Source organism: Sorex fumeus, unplaced genomic scaffold (genome assembly GCF_029834395.1).
Source record: "Sorex fumeus unplaced genomic scaffold, SorFum_2.1 ptg000024l, whole genome shotgun sequence".
Lineage (NCBI taxonomy): Eukaryota > Metazoa > Chordata > Mammalia > Eulipotyphla > Soricidae > Sorex > Sorex fumeus.
The window spans coordinates 14,670,577-14,694,273 of record NW_026606081.1 but is presented as its reverse complement, the minus strand read 5'-3'; the positions used below and the strand labels follow the sequence as shown (position 1 = coordinate 14,694,273).

The 23,697-nt window shown below is 49.6% G+C and overlaps 1 protein-coding gene across 1 annotated transcript; it reads left to right on the top strand.

The window, feature by feature from the left end:
- The first annotated feature begins 11,557 nt into the window (after positions 1–11,557).
- Positions 11,558–23,131, top strand: OSTC (oligosaccharyltransferase complex non-catalytic subunit). Its single transcript, XM_056114196.1, has 4 exons — positions 11,558–11,778; positions 14,713–14,806; positions 19,989–20,186; positions 22,645–23,131. The coding sequence occupies exons 1-4, from the start codon at positions 11,640–11,642 to the stop codon at positions 22,661–22,663; spliced, it is 450 nt and encodes a 149-aa protein (XP_055970171.1). The 5' UTR covers positions 11,558–11,639; the 3' UTR covers positions 22,664–23,131.
- The last annotated feature ends 566 nt before the right edge of the window (positions 23,132–23,697 follow it).

Sequence of the window (23,697 nt, the reverse complement as noted above, 5' to 3'; positions counted from 1 at the left end):
AGTTAGATATTTTCTTCAGCATAGAGACCTATATGTGTAACATACTTTTCAATGTGTGTGAAGACGGTAAATCAACGTCTTAAGGGGTCCCGTGGCATCGCTAGGCTGAGTTTGGTTTTGTTAAGTGGGCCTCAGTGAGTCTGAAAGGCAGCTGGCAGGCCTGGAAAGTTCTCTCTGCTCCTACAGCCCTCGCCTCCGGCCACTTCATTGTGTGAAAGTGAAAAGCACTTTGATCCACTGTTCGAGCCGAAAGGTGTTAAGGCATCACTTGGCCTTGGAGTCCCTCACCACATTTATTTCTTAAATTTATTTTTATTTATTTTTTTGCTTTTGGGGTCACACCTGGTGATGCACAAGGGTTACTCCTGGCTCTGCGCTCAGGACTTACTCCTGGCGGTGCTCAGGGGACCATATGGGATGCTGGGAATCGAACCCAGGTCGGCCATGTGCAAGGCAAACGCCCTACCCTCTGTGCTATCTCTCCAGCCCCCCTCGCCACATTTAACACAAGCAATCAAATGGCAGCGTGGATCCTGCTTCAAATTCTCTGGAAAAGACAGAAGTCTGTTCTTGGAAATGCTGCTCTCAATCTTGGGGTGCAACGTTTCCTGGGAAAATTGTCTCCAATCTCATGAATATATGAATAGTGTTGAGTCAGGGAGACAGGGAAGGAAGGAGATAGAGAAAGGAAGGTCGCATTTGCTTTTCAATGTCCTGTAGGGTCAGGGCTTGGGCCACACCCTCCAGTGCTCAGGGGCTACTCCTGGCTTTGTGCTCAAGGGGCCATATGTGGAGCTGGGAATTGAACCCAGGACCAGCAGCATGCCAGGTGTTACCTGTTGCACTATCTCTCTGATCCTTGCTTTGTTTTCCTCTTTTGGTCCTTTGCTTTCCGAATTTTATAGCCCTGGCCCTGTCCCATTATGATCACGTCCCATTATGTCCCATTATGATCTGGCGGTGCTCGGGGGTGGCTGCCAGGGGGGGAGGAGGTTGTGCTGGGCTGAGCATAGGCCAAGGGCCTCATCTGTGCAAGGCTGATGTTCCCAAGCTGCATCTCTACTCCCAACGCCATCTTATTTTTAAAAAATAAAAAAATACAAGAATCAGCCCGACGAAAGCATTGTAGACTGTTTATTGACATTTATCCTCTATACGTTTTCTATATTAAAAAATGAAAACTAGACCAGAGCAGATTTGGCTCTTGCCTTGCAAGCAGGCGGCCAGGTTCAGTCCTTGGCACCCAGTTTGGTCCCTGAGCACAGAGCCAAGAGAAAGCCCTGAGCACTGTTGGGTGTGGCCCCCAAACAAGAAAGAAACATTGAAAGGAAACACTAGGGCCAGGGTGATAGTACAGTGGGCAGGGCACTCCGTTGTGCATGTGGACCTGGGTCCCATGGCCCCCTGAGTCGAAAGTAAGCAAGTCCTGAGCACCACTGGGTATGGGGGAATGAAAGAGAAAGAAAGCGAGAAAGCAAGAAAGCGAGAAAGCAAGCAAGCAAGAAAGAAAGAAAGAAAGAAAGAAAGAAAGAGAAAGAGGAAAAAAGAAAGGAAAGAAAGAAAAAAGAAGAAAAGGAAGAAAGAAAGAAAGAAAGAAAGAAAGAAAAAGAAAGAGGAAAAAAGAAAGGAAAGAAAGAAAAAAGAAGAAAAGGAAGAAAGAAAGAAAGGCAGGCAAGAAAGCCAGCAACTTACATATTTTCTTTAAAAAGCTCAGAAAGAGGGGAAGAAAGAGAAAGGAAAGAAAGAGAAAAGAAAAAAAGGAAGAAAGAAAAAGGAAGAAAGAAAAAGAGAAGGAAGGAAGAGAAAGAAAGAAAGAAAGAAAGAAAGAAAAGTAAGAGAGAGAGAATGAAGGAAGATAGGAAGAAAGGAAAGAAGGAAGGGAGAGGAAGGAAAGAAGGAAGGAAGGAAGGAAGGAAGGAAGGAAGGAAGGAAGGAAGGAAGGAAAGGAAGAAAAGAAGGAAAGTTACATACTTTCTTTAAAAAGCTCAGCAAGGGGCCTGGGTGAGAGATGGAATGACTGGAACACCTCCAGGCCTGGGTTGAAAAGGAGCACTGTGGGGGTGGGGGAGGGATCCCCCTGCTCCAGCCCCTCCTCCATGAGTGACTCCCAAACAGTCATCCAGGAGGAGCTCCCGAGAACTGCCTGGTGTGGCACCCAGACAGACAACGATAGAAAAAGTTTAGCTGAAATTTGGGGGTGAGGAGGCCTCCCAGCGGTGCTCAGGGGCCCCTTGCAGAGGTCCATACCCGCCTCGGGGCCTTGAAAAGCTCCAGGTGCTGTTCGGGCTTTCGGCTCCCTCAGCCACGAGGGCTGCACCCACAATGCCAGAGACCCGGCCTGGCCTGTGGATCTGCGTACAAGAAGTGAACTCGGAAGCGTGGCACCACCTCCCCAGGCCCCTGGGATATTCGGATTTGTTTATTTGTTTATTTGGGGCTGAGGGACAGGGCGCACCTGAAGATGCTCAGGGGTTACTCCTGGCTCTGCACTCAGGAATCACTCCATTTGCCTTGCACAAAGCTGACCTGGGTTCCATCCCCGGCGTCCCATATTGTTGGAAAACACTGGGTTGTCCTTGCTCCTCCAAGAGGGAGCTTAGACCTATTGAGTTATTCCCACAGCAGTGTCCCCGAGGCACACCCAATCCATCAAGCACTAATAATGCTATATTCTTTTCTCTTTCCTTTATGTCATTTTATTGGTTTATTTAGCAATTTTTGTACAGACACAGGAAGATAGTTCGTGCTATGCTATGTAACATAGGAGTTAATTGACTCCAAAATAATATTTACTCCTGGGCATCCATCCATATTTCCTTGACTTAAACCTCAGCTGCCTTTACTTCCTAGCACCCCAAAAGCAGGGTCCCGATTTGTATGGACCCTATATGGGTCACATACAGGGACTGTACGTACCCAGGGCAAGCTGTGAGCTACCCTAGCATTGAAATGGGCCAGGCCAAGTGCCAAATACTTAACTATAAGTTAAGAGCACGGTCATGGACAAACTCTGTCATGACCCGAAAAAGAAGTAACTGAATAAGGACCCTGCTGGGGTTAGGAAAGACTAAAATGGCCTGAGGACCGCGGTCTGGGTTATATAGCAAGATGGCCCCAGGAAGAGCCAAACTTTAAGCTCAATATATCTCTTACTGTGCTCATACAAAATGACATTGCATTTTTAAACCCACCAGCTCCTCTCCACATCCAGTGGACATGTGGAATGTTAAAACAAAAACAAAAAAGAGGAATTTCCCCTCTTGAATGTGTAGGGAAAGTCCCCATAGGAGGAAAAGTCTATCCTTTTGTTTCTGTTTTTGCTTTGGACTAGACCTAGTTACTTTCAAAAGTCAAGAGCTACTCTTTGTTCAGCCTTGGATGCAGCTCTAGGAAGTTCTCAGGGGACCATGTGATGGCAGGGATCTGACCTAAGTCTTCTGCATGCAAAGCGTGTTCTCAGTCCATCTAGATATGACCCCAGTCCCTTGAGGAGGCTTTATTCATGTGTACGTTCAACCATTTAGAGTTTATAAGTCATTTCCTAAGCAATGTGTTATACACGTATGTCAAGTCGGCCAGGGGCTGTACTGAAGTCGCAGAGAAGTGGAACAAATGCATACAATTTCAGAGAAAAATTCTAAAGGACACAGCAAAGGAAAAGCAAACATATAAAGCATTGAAGGAAGAAAGCAACCATTGACTGTGGATGATAAAGAGGAAAAAACTAATGTTGACAGCTTTATATATTGTATAAAAATATTATATATTGTATCGGGGACCAAACATGGGAACAGCCACTTGCAAGGCAAGCACCTACCCACCATTCTATCACTCAGGCTAGAGTGATAGCCCAGCGGTAGGGCATTTGCCTTGCACGCAGCCAATATGGGCAACCCGAGTTCGATTCCTCCGCCCCTCTCGAAGAGCCTGGCAAGCTACCGAGAGTATCTCGCCCGCATGGCAAAGCCTGGCAAGCTCCCCATGACGTATCTGATATGCGTATCATATGACGTATCATATCTGATATGCCAAACACAGTAACAAGTGTCCCAATGGAGACATTACTGGGCCCGCTCGAGCAAATCGATGAACAACGGGAGGACTGTGATTATATATTGTATATATTTTATATATTTATATATTGGAGCGATAGCACAGCGGGTAGGGCATTCGCCTTACAAGCGGCCAACATGGCCGACCCGAGTTCGATTCCTCCGCCCCTCTCGGAGAGCCCGGCAAGCTACCGAGAGTATTCGATATGCCAGACACAGTAACAACAAAGTCTCCAATGGAGACGTTACTGGGCCCGCTCGAGCAAATCGACGATCAACGGGAGGGCCTTTACCTTTACCTATTGTATATATTTATATATTGTATATAAATATATATTTATATTTATGTCTGAAATAAATGCACTTCTGAAGAAATGAGAATTGAGATCACTCTATCCATATTAGTAAAGATATAAAAATATTTAAGCAATGTTCTTCTTCTATGTTGGTGATAAAAGCTGGAACAATAGCACAGCGGTAGGGCGTTTGCTTGCACGCAGCCAGCATGGCCGACCCGAGTTCGATTCCTCCGCCCCTCTCGGAGAGCCCGGCAAGCTACCGAGAGTATCTCGCCCGCACGGCAGAGCCTGGCAAGCTCCCCGTGACGTATTCGAGATGCCAGACACAGTAACAACAAAGTCTCCAATGGAGACGATACTGGGCCCGCTTGAGCAAATCGATGATCAACGGGAGGGCCTTTACTTTATGTTGGTGATAAAATGTAAATTTCTAATAAAAAGGCGGTGTGTGGGCACCATCAGGAGAAATTCCTGAGTGCAGATCCCGGAGTAACCTCTGAGCATCTCTGGGTGTGACCCAAAAGTTAAAAAAAAAAAAAAAAAAAGAATTACTCCTGGCGGGCTGGAGTGATAGCACAGCAGTAGGGCATTTGCCTTCCACTCAGCCAGCCCGGCCGAGCCAGGTTCAATTCCTCCGCCCCTCTCGGAGAGCACGGCAAGCTACTGAGAGTATCTCGCCCACACAGCAAAGCCTAGCAAGCTACCCGTGACGTATTTGATATGCCAAACACAGTAACAACAAGTCTCAAAATGGACACGTTACTGGGCCAGCTCGAGCAAATCGATGAACAACGGGAGGACAGTGACAGTGACAGTGCTCAGGGAACCATAGGGAATGTCGGGGATCAAACCTGTGTCAGACATGCGCAAAGCAAGCGCCCAACCTGCTGTACTCTCTCTTCAGCCCCTGTAGACAGTTTTAAATTATATATTTAAAAAAATTTAACAACAAAAACCACCTTATCAGACACATACACTTAGCATTTTTTCCTAAGTCTATATGATTAGCGATGCAACGAGATATAAAAGAAAATATCGTGAGTTTGATATTTTATTCATCTGAAAGTGTTGCTTTCACGCGAGTTCTTCTTCATTACTAAAAGACTAAACCGTTTGCATTTTAAAGAGGGCCTGGCGCTGGGGAGCAACTTTTCTCCCGTTTCTGTGATGTTCCACTGCGCTCATTTGTTCGGAGCACTGAGGTGAGCATCTCTGAGTAAGTGTGCCTGGTTCTGGAGCTTTTGCCAAAGTCTCAGAAGCACATTTTGTGGCAGTGAAGAATGATGCAGCGCCGCGGTTCCTACAGCAGAGAAGTGCTGCCCCACCGTGGCCACCTCGAAGAACTGCACCAGGCCAGGCCGGAGGCCAAACACTTCTGTCAATCTCAAGTGTTTTACTGTTTGTTTAGGGACCACAGCCGGCGATGCTCAGGGTTACTCCTGGCTCTGCACTCAGAAATTACTCTTAGAGGTGCTTGGGGATGCTATGGGATGCCAGAGATCGAACCCGCGTCGGTCGCGTGCAAAGCAAATAAAAGCCCTCCCTGCTGGCCTCTCACTCTGCCCTCCCAATTCCAAGAATTTCAAGGTGGAAACCAAGCGCCTCTCCTTAGTTTTCTTAAAAAGTCTCTTATCATACTAGGAGGTTCACTCCATGGCTTGGAGGCCAGCCGCACATGCTAGGGGAAAAGGCAGCTCAGATAGAGAAGGAAGCACCAAATAAAGGGTGTTTGGAGGATCCTCCCAGGATGGGAGAAGCATGCTGAAAGTAGACTATAGACCAAACATGATTGCCACCCATTGCCTCTTTTGCAAACCACAGCACCCAAAAGGAGAGAGAGAACATAAGGGAATGCCCTGCCACAGAGGCAGGGTGGGATGGGGGGGGATGGCGGGTGGGAGGGATACTGGGATCAGTGGTGGAAAATGGGCACTGATGGAGGGATGGATACTCGATCATTAACTGAAACCCAAGCACAAAAATTTGTAAGTCTATAACTGTACCTCATGGTGTTTAATAAAAAAATTTTAAAAAGTTTCTTATCTATGCATTTGTATAAATGATTTGTATCTCTAGATGTACGTGTGATTTGGGTAGCATGTATCATTTTATATAATATTAGTACCTCTGTACATAAAAATTTAAAATCTGAACTATGGGACCAGGGAGACAGTTTTACATATCTTAGCCCTGGGTTCAATCCCCAGCACAGCACAGTTCCTTTAGCACACTGGGGGCAAGCCCCCATGAAATGCTGGGTGTGGCCCCCAAACAAACACCTGCTTCCTCCAGCCTCACGGGCCCAGGCCTCACTGCAGTGGGAGCGTCTGCCTCTTGCTCTGGCCAACACATCTAAAGCCCATCAGGCACGATCTTCTTTGGCAGGGGGGTGGAGGGTCACACCTGGTGATGCTCAGGGGTTACTCCTAGCAGTGTTCGGGGGAGCATATGGGATGCCCAGGATCAAACCTGCCTTGGCTGCTTGCAACTACTGCTGTGGTTCCAGGAACAAACTTCTAACTCCCTTCTCCAAGTTGGAAATAATCAAGCTGACCAAGAACTGAGTGTTGCAAGTAGGAAAAGGTACAACAACCTTTCAGTATCTGTATTGCAAACCACAATGCCCAGAAGGGGAGAGAAAGAGAGAGAGAGAGAGAGAGAGAGAGAGAGAGAGAGAGAGAGAGAGAGAGAGAGAGAAGTGCCTGCCATAGAGACAGACTGGGGGAGGGGTGGGGGTAATGGGAGGGCCACTGGGGACACTGGTGCTTGTGGCAAACGTACACTGGTTGAACACTGTATGAGTGAAACCTTACAAAGTGAACAGCTTGTAAGGGTCTATCTCAAAGTGATTTAACAAAACAGAAAGAAATAAAGAAACTCCCCTTTCCACCCTTGGGAAACTCAGGCTGGGGCTGACACTTCAGCAAGTCTCCAGCTTCTCTGAAGAGCGGGGTGAGTCAGAGCGGGCATCAGGCCTTGGGCCTCCCCGTTAGCTCCTGTTTCTTCCCAGGATGGCCAGGTCTTCCCACCCGCCTCTCTCCCGTTTTCCCAAGCAAGCTACACCTCTCTTTCCACCTCTCAGCTTCGGGCAGTGAGCTTGCTCGGGCCAGGACCTTACACCGCAGTGCTGGGGTGGGGTTTAAGCTTGGGGTCTCGGCATACACCGTCTCCTCGCCCCTCGCTATTCTTCTCTTTTCCATTTCCATCCACCTCTCCCGTCTGTCAAGGAGCTGCTGAGATGAATGGACCAATTCACTAAACACAGCAACGGTCACGGTGCCATGGTCAGAGCCACAGCCCATTGTCCTAACTCGGAGCACAGAACCACACCTGCTGGCTCTCCTGGGAACACGTTGGCTGTCAGATCCAGGGCTCCGGGCAGTCGTGCTCCCTTGGACTTGCTGGTCACTGTACGCCGTGAGCCCTCTCAGGCCCCCATCTCACCGCTCCTCCCTCGCTGCAGCTTCTCATCAGGAGGCTGAGGCCTGAGGTGCCCATCGTTCGCTCTCGGCCCTTTTGTGGGTGAGGTGCGGGAATGGGCCACACCTGGCGATGCTCAGGGCTCACTTCTGAGTCTGTGTTCAGGTATCACTCCTGGCAATGCTCAGGGCAACCTGTATGTTGCCAGAATTGAACCAGGGCTGGCTGCATGTGAGGCAAGAGCCTAAACCCCTGTACAATCTCTCCAGGCCCTTCTCTCTCACACACACACAAAAAATTAAGCACCGTGATTTACAACATGGGTAATAATGTTTCATGCATGCAAATGTTCCAGTATTACCACACCCTCTTTTTATTGGGGTTGGGGGTGGCCTTCCAGTGGTGCTCAGGACTTACTCCTGGTTCTGCATTCAGGGATCACTGCAGGCAGGCTTGGGGGACCATATAGGGTGCTGGGGATTCAGACCTGAACTGGCCACATGCAAGGCAAGAGCTCTCTCCACTGTCCTATGTCTCCAGACCCTTCCTACTCTTTTTTTTCTTGGGGGGGGGGGGGCGACAACTAGTGATGCTGAGGGGTTACTCCTGGCTTTGCACTCAGGAGTTACTCCTGGCAGTGCTTGGGGAACCATATGGGATGCTGGGAATCAAACCCGGGTTGGACATGTGTAAGGCAAATGCCCTACCCACTGTGCTATCACTCCAGCCCCCCCTTCCCACTCTTAACTCTACTGTTACCCCAATTCACAGCATAACTTGGTGGGTATCAGCGGGCATTTTTGAGGGAGAAGAGAGCTCAAGTTACACCAGGCCTTGGGGAACCTCAGTTCACAAGGATGTCTGTGATTCTTCCAAGCAAAACCCTGTGCAGGACGGCAGTCTCCCTGCATCTCACTGAGTGCCAGGCAGGTGTGGGGGTGCCGTGTATCTGAGGCAGCCTGCGTGTGTGTGGCTGGGAACCCGGAGCCCCTGACCTGTGTGTGGCCTCCTCTGGAGCACTGCGTGACGCCTGTAGTTCCTGACTCTCCTCTTGCAGTTCCAGGAAACTAGGCTGGGAACTTAGAATCCTGCTTGGTCCAGCCCTTGGACAAAAGGCTGGGAAGACAGCACCGGGGTTAAGGCACTTATCTCACAGGCTGCCAATCCTGTTTCTAGGCCTGGCATCATAAATGGTCTCCAGAGCACCACCAGGAATGATTGCTCCACCGAGCACAGAGCAGGGAGTAAGTCCTGAACCCTGCTGAGTGTGTCAACAAATACAAATGTTAGACACTAAACTCTAAGTGCAGAATCAATTCACGCACTCAAGTACAAAGCTCTGGTCTCAGAAACAATATTTTTTTTAAGGATCAGAGATGTGGTTTAGTGGTTAACTTACACCTTTACAAATATGAAGATCTGAGTTTGACCCCTAGAATACCAGGAAACTTTTTTTTTAAATTTTTATTAGTGAAACACCATGAGGTTCAGTTGTAGACTTACAAAGTTTTGTGCTTGGGTTTCAATTATACAATGATCAAATACCCATCCCTCCACCAGTGTCCATAAGTCACCAGGAAACTTTTAAGATTTGGTTTAGCAATAAAGATACTTTTGTCTTAATATGGATGGATTTATATAATCAGTCACTTTCAATTCTTTCTCCAAAAGGAAACTGACATTTGCCAAATCTTAAGAGGTTATAGAAAAAGAAGAGAGGAAAAAAATATATTAAAAATAAACAAAAAGCAATAAGCTTTTAGGTCTTCCTGTCCAACCCTAAAGACTAAATCTTTATTCTACATTTTCTTACACTTGGATTGTAAACGCAGCCCATGAGAAGTCATCAGTAGAGGACAGTGGTGGACCGAGAGAATTGGCACATTCAGAGATTCTCTATAGTATTGCCAGAACGATCTGTTGGTCTCTGGCCATTAAGGTTTAATAGGAGGGGCCGGAGGACAGCACGGCGAGTCAGATGCTTGCCTTGCATGCTGCTGACTTGGGTTCAACCCCCTGCACCACTTAAGGTTCCCTGAGCATCGTCAGGTGTGAAACCGCCCCCTCCCCCAAATTATTAATAACAATTATTACCATTATCATCAGTACGATGACATCGGAAACTAAGAGCTCAGAAACCTAGAACATGTTGGGGGTATGGTGCTGCCAGCAGGTCAATCTGTACCTGTGAGGCAAGTGCATCAGCAGCCTGATGGCACCGTCAGACTATCAGATACCCCAAAATTGCTGCTGTGCCTTTGGCCAGACCCCAAAAACTTGGGGCAAAGTTTACCAAGAAAGTAAACGGCCAAAAGTCAGGTATGTGGGAGACACACCCACAAACCACCTCTGGCTCAGCTATATAATTGGAAGCATGGCCCCTCTGGTTCCTGATCGAACTGCTTAACTGCCATGATCTCAGAGACTCAGAAACGAATCTCAGAACCCAAAGGCTTTTGGCAGAAATGCGTCCTGTTCCTGCAGTAGGTTATTGGCACTGGGCCACTCCAGGTTGGAATAGGTTCCGTGCCTTGGCCTGTTCCCCCTGGAGGCCTGGTGACCGCCATCCTCCAGAGGCCACTGGACTGTCAGGTTTGGGCCTGCAGTGATGAGACATGTGGGGCCTCACAGGATGGGGGTGGAGCTGGCCCGTTCCTCCCCATCCCAATGAGACCCTGAGTCGCTGCCTACAAATGGCCTCTCTGGCTCCTGATCAAGCTGATTAACGGCTATGATCCCAGAGACTCAGAAACAAATCTCGAAACCCAGCGGCTTTTGGCAGAAATGCATCTGGACTGCATAAAAGGTGGCCACCGCCTCAGAGCTTATAGGAAAGCCAGGTATTAGCCGGCGGTGATGGGGCAACTGCAGTCTCATGGGAAGGGGGGTGGTACCGGCTTGTCCTTCACGCCCAACTGAAGTCACGAGTTGCCCCCCACGAGTGGCTCTATGGCACAGCCATAACACCAGACGCACAGAAACCAATCTCATAATTTTCTGGCTCTGCATTCAGGAAATCCAAAATCATTATATGACTCTCATAACCAGCTATAGAAAACAAAGTATTTCACAATGCCTTTTCAGCAATTCTGATTGTTGGGGGGGAAATTCTAAACAATAATGGTGCATCTTTTGGCAAAATAATGAATGTAATCAATGTAGAGAAAAGTTAAGTAGAAATCATCTGTCTCACAGGCATTGGGAGGGGTGGGAGGGGGGTATATTAGGGTTCATGGTGGTGAAAAATGAGTACTGATGAAGGGAAAGGTGTTTTTATGACCGAAACTTAAGCCTGAAAGCTTTATAACTTTTCCCACAGTGATTCAATAAATAAATATAAGAAGAAAAAAATAAATAAATAAAATTATGGGAAAAAAAAGAAAGAAAAAAAATCAACACCACCCAAACCCACCTGCGCTGGGCAAAGGCAGCCAGAGCCCCGAGCTCATTCATCCCGCAACTCAGGTACCCAGAAGGTTCCGGGTCCAATCAGGTTCCAGGCGCACATGGGCGGGGCTCGGTGGGCCCCTCCGCCTCTCGGGATAGGCCACGTCCGAAGGGAGGCGGGCCCTGGAAGGTGTGTAAGAAAGCACTTTCTCCATGAGCAGTAGGACGCTTCCTTACCAGACTTACGATGAAGAATATAAAATAATAACTTTATTAAAACCATATCAAGGATTCATTTTCCGGAGCTGCTCCTTGATTTTAATTTCCCTTGTGGCCCTGCGTCTTTTCTAAGCGTGGCGGACCCAAGAGGGGGCGGTCTCGGCGCCGCGCATGCGCGCCGGCGGCGCGCCGGCGCGGCTTCCGGGCAGTGTGCCGGGGCCAGCGGGGCGGGAGGCCGAGCGCTTCCCGGGCCGGCGCCGCCATGGAGACTCTTTACCGGGTCCCGTTCCTGGTGCTCGAGTGCCCCAACCTGAAGCTCAAGAAGCCGCCCTGGGTGCACATGCCGTCGGCTATGACGGTGTACGCGTTGGTGGTGGTGTCCTACTTCCTCATCACCGGAGGTGCGGGGCGACCGGGGGCAGCCGGGGGAGTCTGGGGGGCAGCGGGGGGTTCCCACCCGCCCGGGGGACGCATCCTCTCACCGCGGCGACCTCAGGAACGGCCGGGATCGCCTTCCCTATCCTCAAAAGGGGGTCTGGGGGTCGGGAGGTGGGCTGCAGGCGCGGGGTGCAGAGGCTGGCCTCCCTCCGGCGTGGCTAGACCCGTACTGGTGCAGGGGTGAGGTGGTAGCCGGGCTGCACCCCGGGCCCCACGCCCTCCTGGCAGCGCAGCCCGGGGGTGCCCAGCGGGATGCCCAGTGGCTGCCCAGTGGTGGGTCTGGGGTCGGGAGGGGCTTCGTTGCAGAAAGCACCCCCTTTTCTCATTCTGCCCTGCCTCCCCACCCAGAGTGGGCGCCCGGGGAGGAATTGCAGCCGGAGTCCACAGGCAGGAGGCGAACCCGACCCCCGGCAGCGCCCCCGGGGCCTTCGCCCTTGGTCAGCGCCTATTGAGGGCTCCCCGGGCGTTGCAAACAAACCCTGGCGCCTGGGGAAGGAAGAGCATCGCATCCCTGCGCGGGCACCCTTAGGGCCACTCAGGCTTGTCCGGACGCTGCCAGGGTTTTCATGCTGGGGACTTTCCCCCCATCCCAACCCCACTGGTGCTTGTGATGGGCAGATAGTGTCCGCCGGTGGGGAAGTGGCCAGGGACACCTTTCAGTGGCCAGCCCTTGTGAGATCTGCCCCTGCAGGGGAGCAGGTTGCCCTGCAACGGAGTCTCTTCCCAAACCCCTGAATTTGCTTTCATCGATAAATAAATATTTATGGCTGAGAAAGATTCAGCAGAGAAGGGCCGAGCGCCAGTCTCTGAAGTTCCAACGGCAGCAGTGGACAGCTGCGGACAGAGGAAGGTGGGGACCCAGCTCCCCGAAGCTTAGGCTGTCACGGAGAAACATCACAGACATTCTTCCCCCCCACCCCAGTAAATCACGGTTCCCCACACTAAGAGCCACGAGTCTAGGAGGAGAAGAACAAGAAGCTCTGAGAGGACCGTGGGGACTGGAGTAGCGGTCACCTGAGTGCAGCATCCTGAGGAAGGGGCAGGGTCCAGCTCCCAGGGCTGGGAGAGAGGCGCGGGAGCTAGGCGAGGCTCCGGAGGGAGAGGAACCTTCATCGCCACCCAGACTGGGCCAGGAGGAGATGCAGGGGATGCAGAGAGAGACACGGTGGCAGTGGGTCCTCTGGGTCTGGGTGGGTGGCATGCAGGAGGAAGGCCAAGTGTGAGCGCAGGAGGCCAAAGGCGTCTGCTTCAGGCCTCTGAGAAAGTGGAGGTTCATTTTCTGAGACGGAAGACAGGAAGCTTTTGGGGCAGGGAGTGAACTTGAGATCACCTGAGAACATCAGATGGGGACCCAGGAGGCAGCATGGAACGAAGGCCCATCCTGGCTGCTGCTGTCCCAGGCTCAGACCCTGGTCCCACATGTGGCCGCCCCCAGCTTCACCAGGATAAGTCCCCGAGCACTGCCAGGTGTGGCCCCCCAAACAAAGTAACAGTGACAAAGACTATAAAGTGGATGTGGCCAACTCCTGGGAGATGCTGCTGGTAGGAGTTTGGAGTTGAGAAAAACTGGTCTGTGTGAAGCTGGTGGATGGTTGGATCAGGTTCTTGTTCAGCGTTGGCCTCTGTGGACTCTGTGTCCTTGTTCTTTTTTTTTGGGGGGGGGGCACACCCAGCGATGCTCAGGGGTTACTCCTGGCTCTGCATTCAGGAATTTCTCCTGACAGTGCTTGGGGGACCGTATGGGATGCTGGGGATGGTACCGGGGTTGGCCACATGCAAGGCAAACACCCCAGCCACTGTGCTATTGCTTCAGCCCCTGTGTTCTTTTTCTTAAGGAGCTTATGTCCAATTCTAACAGTGCTGAGGGCCAGAGAGATAGTCCAGTGGGTAGAGCACTTGCCTTGCAGACCCCTGACCTGCATTCGATTCTTGGCTCCACGTAAGATCCCCCTGGGCCACATCAGGAATAATCCCTGACCACCACTGGGTGCGACCCAGAAACTTTAAACAAAAAATCAAATTTTATTAGCATTTACGTTATCTGATGGGTGTTGACACAGATGTCATGGGCACACTGCAATCATGCAAGACGAGTGTTCTGCCACTGAGCTATGTCCTCTGCTCAACGCCAGGACTTAAAAGTAGGAATTCTTTTTGTTTGCTTTTTGTTGGGGGCCACACCCAGCCATCTCAGGAGTTACTGCTGGCAATGCTCTGGGGAGTAGACAGGAAGCCGGGGATTAAACCCATTCCTGCTCACACAAGGCACATGCCCTGCTCACCACACTATCTCCCTGTCCCCCAAAGTAGGAATTTTTAAACCAGAGTCCAGGAAAGCATCATGCTCACTCTCTCCTTTTAATTTATAAGGAAATTTAATTTATAAGTTAGATACAGGTAACAATTCAGTACTAAGGGGGAGGTTTTTTTTTTGCTTTTTGGGTCACACCCGGTGATGCTCGGGGGTTACTCCTGGCTTTGCACTCAGGAATCACTCCTGGCGGTGCTTGGGGGACCACATGGGATGCTGGGAATCGAACCTGGGTCGGCCGCGCGCAAGGCAAATGCCCTACCCGCTGTGCTATTGCTCTAGCCCTTAAGGGGGAGATTTTATGGGGGATCATTTCCATATCTTTTGAGTGATACCTGTATAAAGTACATTTTTTTAGTTTTTAATCTTTCAAAAACAGTTCTAGGGGTCAGAGAGAGTTGCATGTTCCCCTCCAAAAAAAGGTAGAGTAATGGCCATTGGTTATGTTCCTTTTAAGATTACACCTGTTAATGTTCTAATCAGAGTGGTCCTATTTAAATACTAATGAACTTTTAGGTGGAGGGGGGGAACAAGTCGTATTTTAAAAAGTTGTGAATCCCATCTAATCTGTTTTTTTTTTGGACAGGAATAATATATGATGTTATTGTTGAACCTCCAAGTGTAGGCTCTATGACCGATGAACACGGGCACCAGAGACCAGTAGCTTTCTTGGCCTACAGGTAAGAGATAGTTCTTGAGCAATTTGGCGGTGGTAGAGAAGGATATCACTGCATCTTTTATTTTATTTTATTTATTTTTTTATGTAGGAGTACTGCTATTTATTCAGCCACTGATTAGGCTGATTGAATTGTGCATGAACTCCACCTTACTTTTTTTTCCCCATTTTTTATAATTTTCTTATTGAATCACTGTGAGAGCAGTTACAAAGATTTCGGGTTTAAGTCTCAGTTCATACAATGAAACACCCGTACTTTCACCAGTGCCCATTCTCCACCACTAAAAACCCCAGTATACCCCCACTCCACACCCTCCCCCTACCTATGGGGCAGATGATTTCCAAATTTCTCTCTACTTTGATTACACATTCAGTATTTTGACACCAGACGCACCATTATTATTTGGGATTTTACCCAAACACTCAGATCTGCCAAAAAGGCAACAGTAGACAATTTGTTTTCTATTGCTGGTTATGAATAACATATGATGTCGCATGGCTGCAGTAGTGGCAGTGTGATTTTGAAATTTCAAAATTTTAACAATTAAATCTGAGGAATTTCTTGCCAAAACCTGCTGGGTTCCGAGATTTGTTCCTGAGTCTCTGGGATCATGGCTGTTAAGCAGCTTGATCAGGAGCCAGAGAGGCCATTTGTGGGTGGTGTCTCGGGGTCTCGTTGGGGTGGGGAGGAAAGGGCGGCTCCACCCCCATCCTGTGAGGCCCCGCATTTTTCGTCCAGTGGCCTCTGGAAGATGGCGGCCACCGGGCTGCCAGGAGGAACAGGTCAAGGCACGAAACCTATTCCCAGCTGGGGTGGCCCATCACCGGTAACCTACTACAGGGACTGGAAGCATTTCTGCCAAAAGCCACTGGGTTCTGAGATTTGTTTCTGAGTCTCTGGGATCATGGCCATTAAGCAGCTTGATCAGGAGCCAAATAGGCTTTTCGTGGGCTGCGACTCAGATTCTCATTGTGACGGGAAGGAAAGGGCCAACTCCACCCCCATCCTGTGCTGTGCGGCACCGCCTGTCTCGTCACTGTGGGCCCAAACCTGACTGTCCAATGGCCTCTGGCGGATGGCAGCCACTGAGCCGCCAAGGGGAGCAGGTGGAAGGACAGCACCCTTCCCCCGCTGGGGTGGCCCAGTGACAGTAACCTACTGCGCGATCCAGACGCATTTCTTCCAAAAGCTGTTGGGTTCTGAGATTTGTTTCTGAGTCTCTGGGATCATGGCCATTAAGCAGTTCAATCAGAAACCAGAGAGGCCATGCCTCCAATTATATAGCTGAGCCAGAGGTGGTTTGTGGGTGTGTCTCCCACATACTAACTTTTGGCCGTTTACTTCCTTGGTAAACTTTGCCCCAAGTTTTTGGGGTCTGGCCAAAGACACAACAGCAATTTTGGGGTATCTGAAGTCTAAAGGCACCATCAGGCTGCTGATGCACTCGCCTCATAGGTACAGATACCCCCCATAATCTGCTGACGGCACCATACTCCCTATAACTGCATATTTTAAACCATAGTGAAACATGGGTCTATCTGTATTTCATCAATAGCTGTTTTAAAATGGTAATTTCAGAGGTAACAGAAATTGATTGAACAAGCGTATGTAAGTCATTTGGGAATAAAATATTTCACCATGCTTGACATAATCACCTATTTAGAGTAGTCATCAGTCTCATAAGGCCAGTGGCATTATATTCTTTGTCCTGGGTTCAGTCCTCAGCACTGGGTGGTACCTACCCCAAGCACTGCCAGGAAAAATCTCTAAGTACTGAGCGGGTGTAACCCCTGAACGCCACCGGGTATAGTCTGAAAACAAAGAAAAGAAAAAGTTTGGATTGCATGTATGAGACCTATGGTTCAGTTCCTGGCACTGTGGGATTTTAAAATGGAAAAAATAAATTTCACCTGAACCACAGTATTAAATAAGAATAATTTGTTTTGGTTTTGGTTTTTTGGGTCTCACCCGGCGATGCTCAGGGCTTCCTCCTGGCTCTGCACTCGGAAATCACTCCTGGTGGTGCTCAGGGACCATATGGGATACTGGGAATCGAACCCAGGTCAGCCATGTGCAAGGCAAATGCCTTACTTGCTGTACTATGACTCCTGCCCCAAATAATAATTTTTGAGACTTGGCTACTCGATAATTTTGGAACCAAACACTGTTTCCATTGTAGTTCGGTTTGCCTAAGCCATGCTTTTCTTTTAAAGACGTTTTCAAGGGGCCATGGGGAGAATACAGGGAGGAGCGGGCTTGCCTTGTGTGCGGCACTCCCTGGTTTGGACCCTGGTTCAATTCCTGGCACTGTACAGTCGCCTGAAAACTGTCCAGAATGGCTTCTGAGCACAGAACTGGGAGCCAGCCCTCGCCCCACTGGTGTGGCCTGCAGACCGTGGAGGGCCGAGTGCCTCATTGTACAGGGGTTCAGGCTCACTCTGCCTCGCTGTGGCTGACCTGGTTTCATCCATGGCACCCCTTGGTCCCTCACATCCTGGGCACTGCCGGGGTGTCCCCAGCACTGCATCTTTGAGACATCATCTGAGCACCTGCCTGGTTGGCCATACTCTGCTGGAAAGACTCCTGGGCGTCCAGAGCACCATTTGGGAGTCACCCTCACCCCCAAAAGTCCACCCCCTGGAAACAGACTTCCAGGACCCAGAGTAATGGGAAAGCAGGTAGGCACCTGCCTTGGACGCAGCTGGCCTGGGTTCCATTCCGGCACCACGTAGGCCCCCCACCCCGAGCACTGCCAGGAGTGAGTCCTGAGCCCTGCCATGTGTGGCCCAGGAACCAAAAAGAAACCAGAGTCCTTAAACGTAGCTGCAATCCAGTGCCATCCGTGCCTGTTACCCGCATATACGCAGATATCCTATGCCTAGAACTTTTCTTTGGTTTTTGGACCACAGCTGGCTCTGTGCTCAGAGGTCACTCCTGTGGGGCTCAGAGGACTTTGTGGGATACCAGGTAATTGAACCCAGATTTGCCACATGCAAGGCAAGGCCAGTGGTCCGCCAAAATATTTTTTTTTTGGGGGGGGGGTCACACCCGGCGATGTTCATGGGTTACTCCTGGCTCTGCACTGAAGAATTACTCCTGGCGGTGCTTGGGGGACCCTATGGGATGCTGGGAATCGAACTCAGGTCGGCTACGTGGAAGGCAAACACCCTACCCGCTGTACTATTGCTCCAGCCCCCCAAACAATATTCTTGAGAAGATGTTATTAAGGGATAGAGGTGGCTTGGAGACACACCCCAGCAGTGCCCAGGAACTATTCCTGGCTCCTTGCTCAGGGATGACCCCCTGGGCAGTGCTCAAGAGACAGTGCGGGGGATGGAACCAGGATCAGATGTGTGCAAGTCGGTCTTCCTCCTGAACTGTCTCCCCAGCCCCTGGAGAGACGTTTGGGATCGCCCAGAGCGGAAATGCAGCTTTTCCCATCTCTTGAGGCCCTGAGGACTTTGAGCCTGGGTGAGGTTTGTGCACAGTGAAAGCAGTGGCCAGAGATACACTGTCTCCACACTGACAGTCAATGATTGATCTCTTTAATAGGGAAGTGGAAACTCAGTATTTGATGAACGCTCCCTCTCCCTATTTAAACACAAACGTTTACATAAAACTATTAGGATTTGCAGATACCCAGAAATCCTTTTCCAGCTCCTGGGGGCCTTGGTTAAGAAAACTTCTGATAACGTTTTTCCTGTTGATGAGTTTTCTGTTGGGGCCACATTGTTAGTGCTCTGCGAGGGGTCTCATCCAGTGCCAGGGATCTATCCCCCTCCCGTCCACAGAGCAGTTTCTCTGGCCTTGAAGCTAACTTCTGGGCCCTCCCAGTTTCCCCTTGAAGTCAGGGTGGGAACATGGGCGTGCAGGAGCCCCAAGTGTGACCCCGCACCCCACCCGCCTCTGTCTGCAGCACTGGGGTGGGACCCTGGGGTGGGTCTCAAAAACCAGAGGATTTTTTTCCCCTTTGAACTGAGAGTTGTTGATTATTACAGAACCTTAAGAAAGGGCCATGAATATAGTTCGTGGTAGAGCTTTTGCTTTGCATGTATAGGCCTCGGGTTTGAAATTTGACACCGCAAACCCCCCCCCAAACCACAATTAAAACTTTAAAAAACATCTCTAGTTTTCAAAATAATTCTAAATTATTTTGCAGCTAATAATAGAAATGTAAGTAGCATGACTTCTAGAAGTTACTACAAAAACAAGTATTGGGGCTGGAGAGGGTCAAGCGGGCAGGTGTTTGCTGTGTACGTAGTTGACCCACAGCTGACCCATGCTTAATCCTGACACCCCATGGTTCCCTAAACACTTTCTCTGTCTGTGGCTTCCCCAAACAAGATCAAAACAGAAATAACCGCTAAATATACACAGCTGTTGATTTTACAATGAACTGAGGTGAGCTTTTAAATTTTTTTTTTTTTTTAAATAAGCTCCTGGGGCTGGAGCGATAGCACAGTGGGTAGGGCGTTTTTGCTTTGCACGTGGCCGACCCGGTTTTGATTCCCAGCATTCCATATGGTCCCCTGAGCACTGCCATGGGTAATTCCTTAGTGCAGAGCCAGGAGTAACCCCTGTGCCTCGCTGGGTGTGACCCCAAAAGAAAAAAAAACCTAAAATTATGTGTGTAAAGACAAAGATTTTTGTCTCTTTATTCTTTGTTGTATCCCTGATCCTGAAATAATGCCTCCTGTAGTACAGATCTCTTGAATGAAAAGTGACTATTCAGAATATACTAATGAAGTAGTTGTAAGGGCTGGAATAAGACATAAGCAGAAATAGGAACTTAAGTCTAAAGAAAAAATGTTTTTAAAAATCTTTTTCTAAAAGATGGCGGGAGGATTGGTTGGGATGGGAGATGTGTGCAGAAAGTAGATCAAGGACCAAACATGATGACCTTTCAAGGGTCTGTATTGCAAACCACAATGCCCAAAAGTAGAGAGAGATTATGAGGAATCATGTCTGCCATGGGGGCAGGGGGGAGGATGGGAAAGGGGGTGCATACCAGGGATATTGGTGGTGGAGAATGCACTGGTGGAGGGATGGGTGTTCGATCATTGTGTGATTGTAACCCAAAAATGAAAGCTTGTAACTATCTCACAGTGATTCAGTAAAATTTAAAATTTTTTTTTTTTCTAGACGCTTTTCACTTACCATTTTGTTCTGGTCTGTTCTTGTTCAGGGTAAATGGACAGTATATTATGGAAGGACTCGCGTCCAGCTTCCTGTTTACAATGGGCGGTTTAGGCTTCATAATCCTGGACCGCTCCAACGCCCCCAACATTCCAAAGCTCAATAGGTTCCTTCTCCTGTTCATCGGCTTTGTCTGTGTCCTGTTGAGTTTTTTCATGGCGCGAGTGTTCATGAGGATGAAGCTGCCGTAAGTTACTAAGTACTTCATGTAATTAGGCTCACTTCTTTTGCATCTTGGTAAAACCACTCATTCATTGTAGTCATCTGAACAGATGAACATTCTGAGAACCAAAGAAATGTGCATATGCTCGAGGTTGTGGCTAGGAGTGTGAGGTTGAGACCATCCCCCACCACACCCACCCCTGAGGAAGGTTATTTTGCTTGAGCATCACTGAGCCCTGCTTGGGGGTGTTGATTCTTCAGTGCTTTCTGGCTGGTCAGCGATGTTGGGTTCCAGCAGTCATGGTATAGTTTGAAGAACATTGAGCTGTGGCCAGGAGAGAGGGTCACAGCCTCCTCCAGGGGTGGGGGATAGTGACGGGAGATCCCATCCATGGCTGACACCTGCCCAGCCTGTCATCCACGAGCACTGCAGAGCGGCTTAGGATAGGTGGGAAAGATGGGAAACCGAGCTTCTAGCTGTGTAGATTTTATGTATGCCCATTAGATAGAAATGCATGTGATCTCCTATTTATGGGCATATAGAAAATTATTTGATTCAGAAAGATTACAGTATCTGGGGTCACACCCAGCGATGCTCAGGGGTTTCCTGTCCCTGCACTCAGGAATCACTCCTTGTGCTGCTCGGGGAACCCCATGGGATGCCGGGGATCGAACCCAGGCCGGCCGTGTGCAAGGCAGGTGCCCTACCTGCTGCACTATTGCTCCGGCCCTGATTACAGTATCTTTAAAAACAAAAATGAGCCTTTTTTTGGATGCCAGCAAGTGGTTTAGAGCTGTTCCTGTGTCTGTCCCCAGGGGGCTGGAGTGCTGGGGATGGGTCACATGTGTATCACCTCCTGCACCAACTCTGCAGCCCCTAGAGGTTTCTTTGGCAACTGTTATAATCCCACTTGAGCTCATTCATTGGAAATGTAGACCAGGCAGCTCACATTCCCCTATATTCTGGTTTCATCTTTGGGCACCTTCGCAGCAGCTGCACTTGCAGCTGTGCGACATCTTATTATCTAGTTCTTACTCTGGAGAACCTGGCAGGCTACCAAAAGTATCCTGCCCACAAGGCAGAGTCTGGCAAACTCTCCATGGCATATTCAATATGCCAAAAAACAGTATCATTGATGGGTCTCATTCTCCTGACCCTGAAGGAGCCTTGAATGTGGCACTTTTTAAAATCTCCAGGCTATGATGAAGGAGGTGTTACTGGGGCTTGCTCGAGGCAATTGATGAATAACAGGCTGACAGTGACAGTGACAGCAGCTGCAGTGACTTCGGGAAAGCAATAAGCAGAGAGCAGCTTAGGGAGTTAATTTTTTATGAACTGTGCCAAAGACCGATCTGTGCTGAGCTCTTGGCCTTGTGTGGCTGCCAGGGCCTCCTTGGCAGCGTGCAGTCCACGTGGGGCTGGGGGTCGCCCTCAGGTGTTCCCGCGTGCCAGCCATGGCACGTGAGTTAGTACCCTGGCTCCATGGTATTGTCATTTTTCTCAGTATCCCCACAGTTTTTCCTAAGGTGGGACTAAATTAAATATTTGAAAGTGTTGAGCAAGAACCGTATCCATTTCAGTTAGTTTTTTCCATCTGAGTGGAGCTGACAGTCACATATGTAGATTGTAGCACGCTATAGCATGTGAAGGTCACACAGCGTGGACACTCACAGCTGTGTGGAGATGCAGTTCAGAAGAGATCTGTCAAGAGAGACATCTACCTGTGCTGTTTGTGGGAGACAGGCTGTCCCTAAGGTCTGTTTCAGGGTGTCCGCTGTCTTCCACTGCCCAGATAGTGACAGATACTTCCTCAGAGTCTGGAGTTTTGTTCTGACCTTTTAATTGAATCACAGTGAGATACAATTATAGTTGTTCATGATCAGGTTTCAGTGATGCAGTGCTTCAACACCCATCCCTCCACCAGTGTCCATTTCCCAGCACCAATGTCCCCAGTTTCCCTCCCACCACCCTCCCTCCTCCCAGCCTGTCTCTATGGCAGGCACTTACCTTCTCTCTATCCCTTCCTCTCCTTCTTCCTGTCCCTGTCCCTGTCCCTGTCCCTGTCCCTGTCCCTGTCCCTCTCCTCCTTCTCCTCCTTCTCCTTCTCCTTCTCCTCCTCCTCCTCCTCCCTCTCCCTCTCCCTCTCCCTCTCCCTCTCCCTCTCCCTCTCCCTCTCCCTCTCCTCCTCCCTCTCCCTCTCCCTCTCCCTCTCCCTCTCCCTCTCCCTCTCCCTTTCCCTCTCCCTCTCCCTCTCCCTCTCCCTTTCCCTCTCCCTCTCCCTCTCCCTCTCCCTTTCCCTCTCTTTGAAACTTTATTAACCAAACTCAAGTCTCTCGAGGGGGAAGTTTCAGGATGTAAATCCTTGTACATTGCGTCAAAGGATCTCCTGTTTGATCAAGATTTGATTTGCTTTATCATGAAATTTTGGAGGGCACTTGGAAATTTTGCTTGCTTTTCACTGTGTCCAATTTGTTTTCCCCAGGGGTTACCTGATGGGTTAGAGTGCCTTGAGAAGAATCAGTGGATACCGGGTTTGCTCCTGTGATGAAGCTTAAAGGCGGCACCAATCTTCTGAGAAAAAGACGGGATGGAAGCAGAGGGAAGCAGCTGGCGAGAGCAGCGAGGGGTGGGCGGCTGGCGGGGTGTGGGCCCCGCTTGCTCGTCATGGCTCCTGCCGACCCTGCCCACAGCCCACAGTGTTCAGTAGTTTTTCCTTTTTTAAAGAAATCACACTTGATTCTGCAGCTGTCCTATTGAATAAAGTGATGGTTTTTTACAATCCCCGGAATGCTTTTTTGGAGATGCCGTTTCTGATTCTGGGAAACAAACGAGTTCTAAAGTCAGGTGCAAGTGCCCATCAGCAGAGAGGCCTGCGCCTGCCCTGAGCCATGTGACAGTGTGCCCTGGGGCTGTGGGCGGAGCATTCTGGAACAGTCCAGTCCCTGAAAGGAGCAGAAATAAACAAGTTTTGCTAATTAATCCCGCTTCTGTCTGTTTCCGTCCCACTGACTAATGGCACTGCTCTCTCAGTCTCCAACACTCAGTTCCAGCTTGTGTCAAGCCAGTGTCTCTAAGCAAGGGACGAGGAGCCACAGGCAGGTGCCTGGCCAGGGGTGAGGGGCTACAGACAGGTGCCTCTCGAGGTGGCTGCTCCATTCAGGGGCCACGTGTATGAGGTTGAGTCCTTGAGATGGCCTTCAGGTGTTCATTTTCAGCGCTCGGCACCATTTGGAGGGCATGGAAAAGCATCTCTAGGCCAGAGAGAATACCAGGGTTGGGCATTGCCTTGCATGTGGCCAGTCTGGGCTTGATCCCTGGGCATCCCATATGGTCCCTGAGCCCTGCCAGGAGTGATTCCTGAGCACCGAGTTAAGAGTAAGCCCCGAACACCACTGCGTGTGGCTCCCAAGCCAAAAGCTCTTTATTTTTTTTTCCCTTTATTTTATTTTATTTTTTTTAAAGTTGTAGATTTACAATTTTTTGTGCTTTGGTTTCAATTATACAATGATCAGATACCCATCCCTCCACCAGTGCC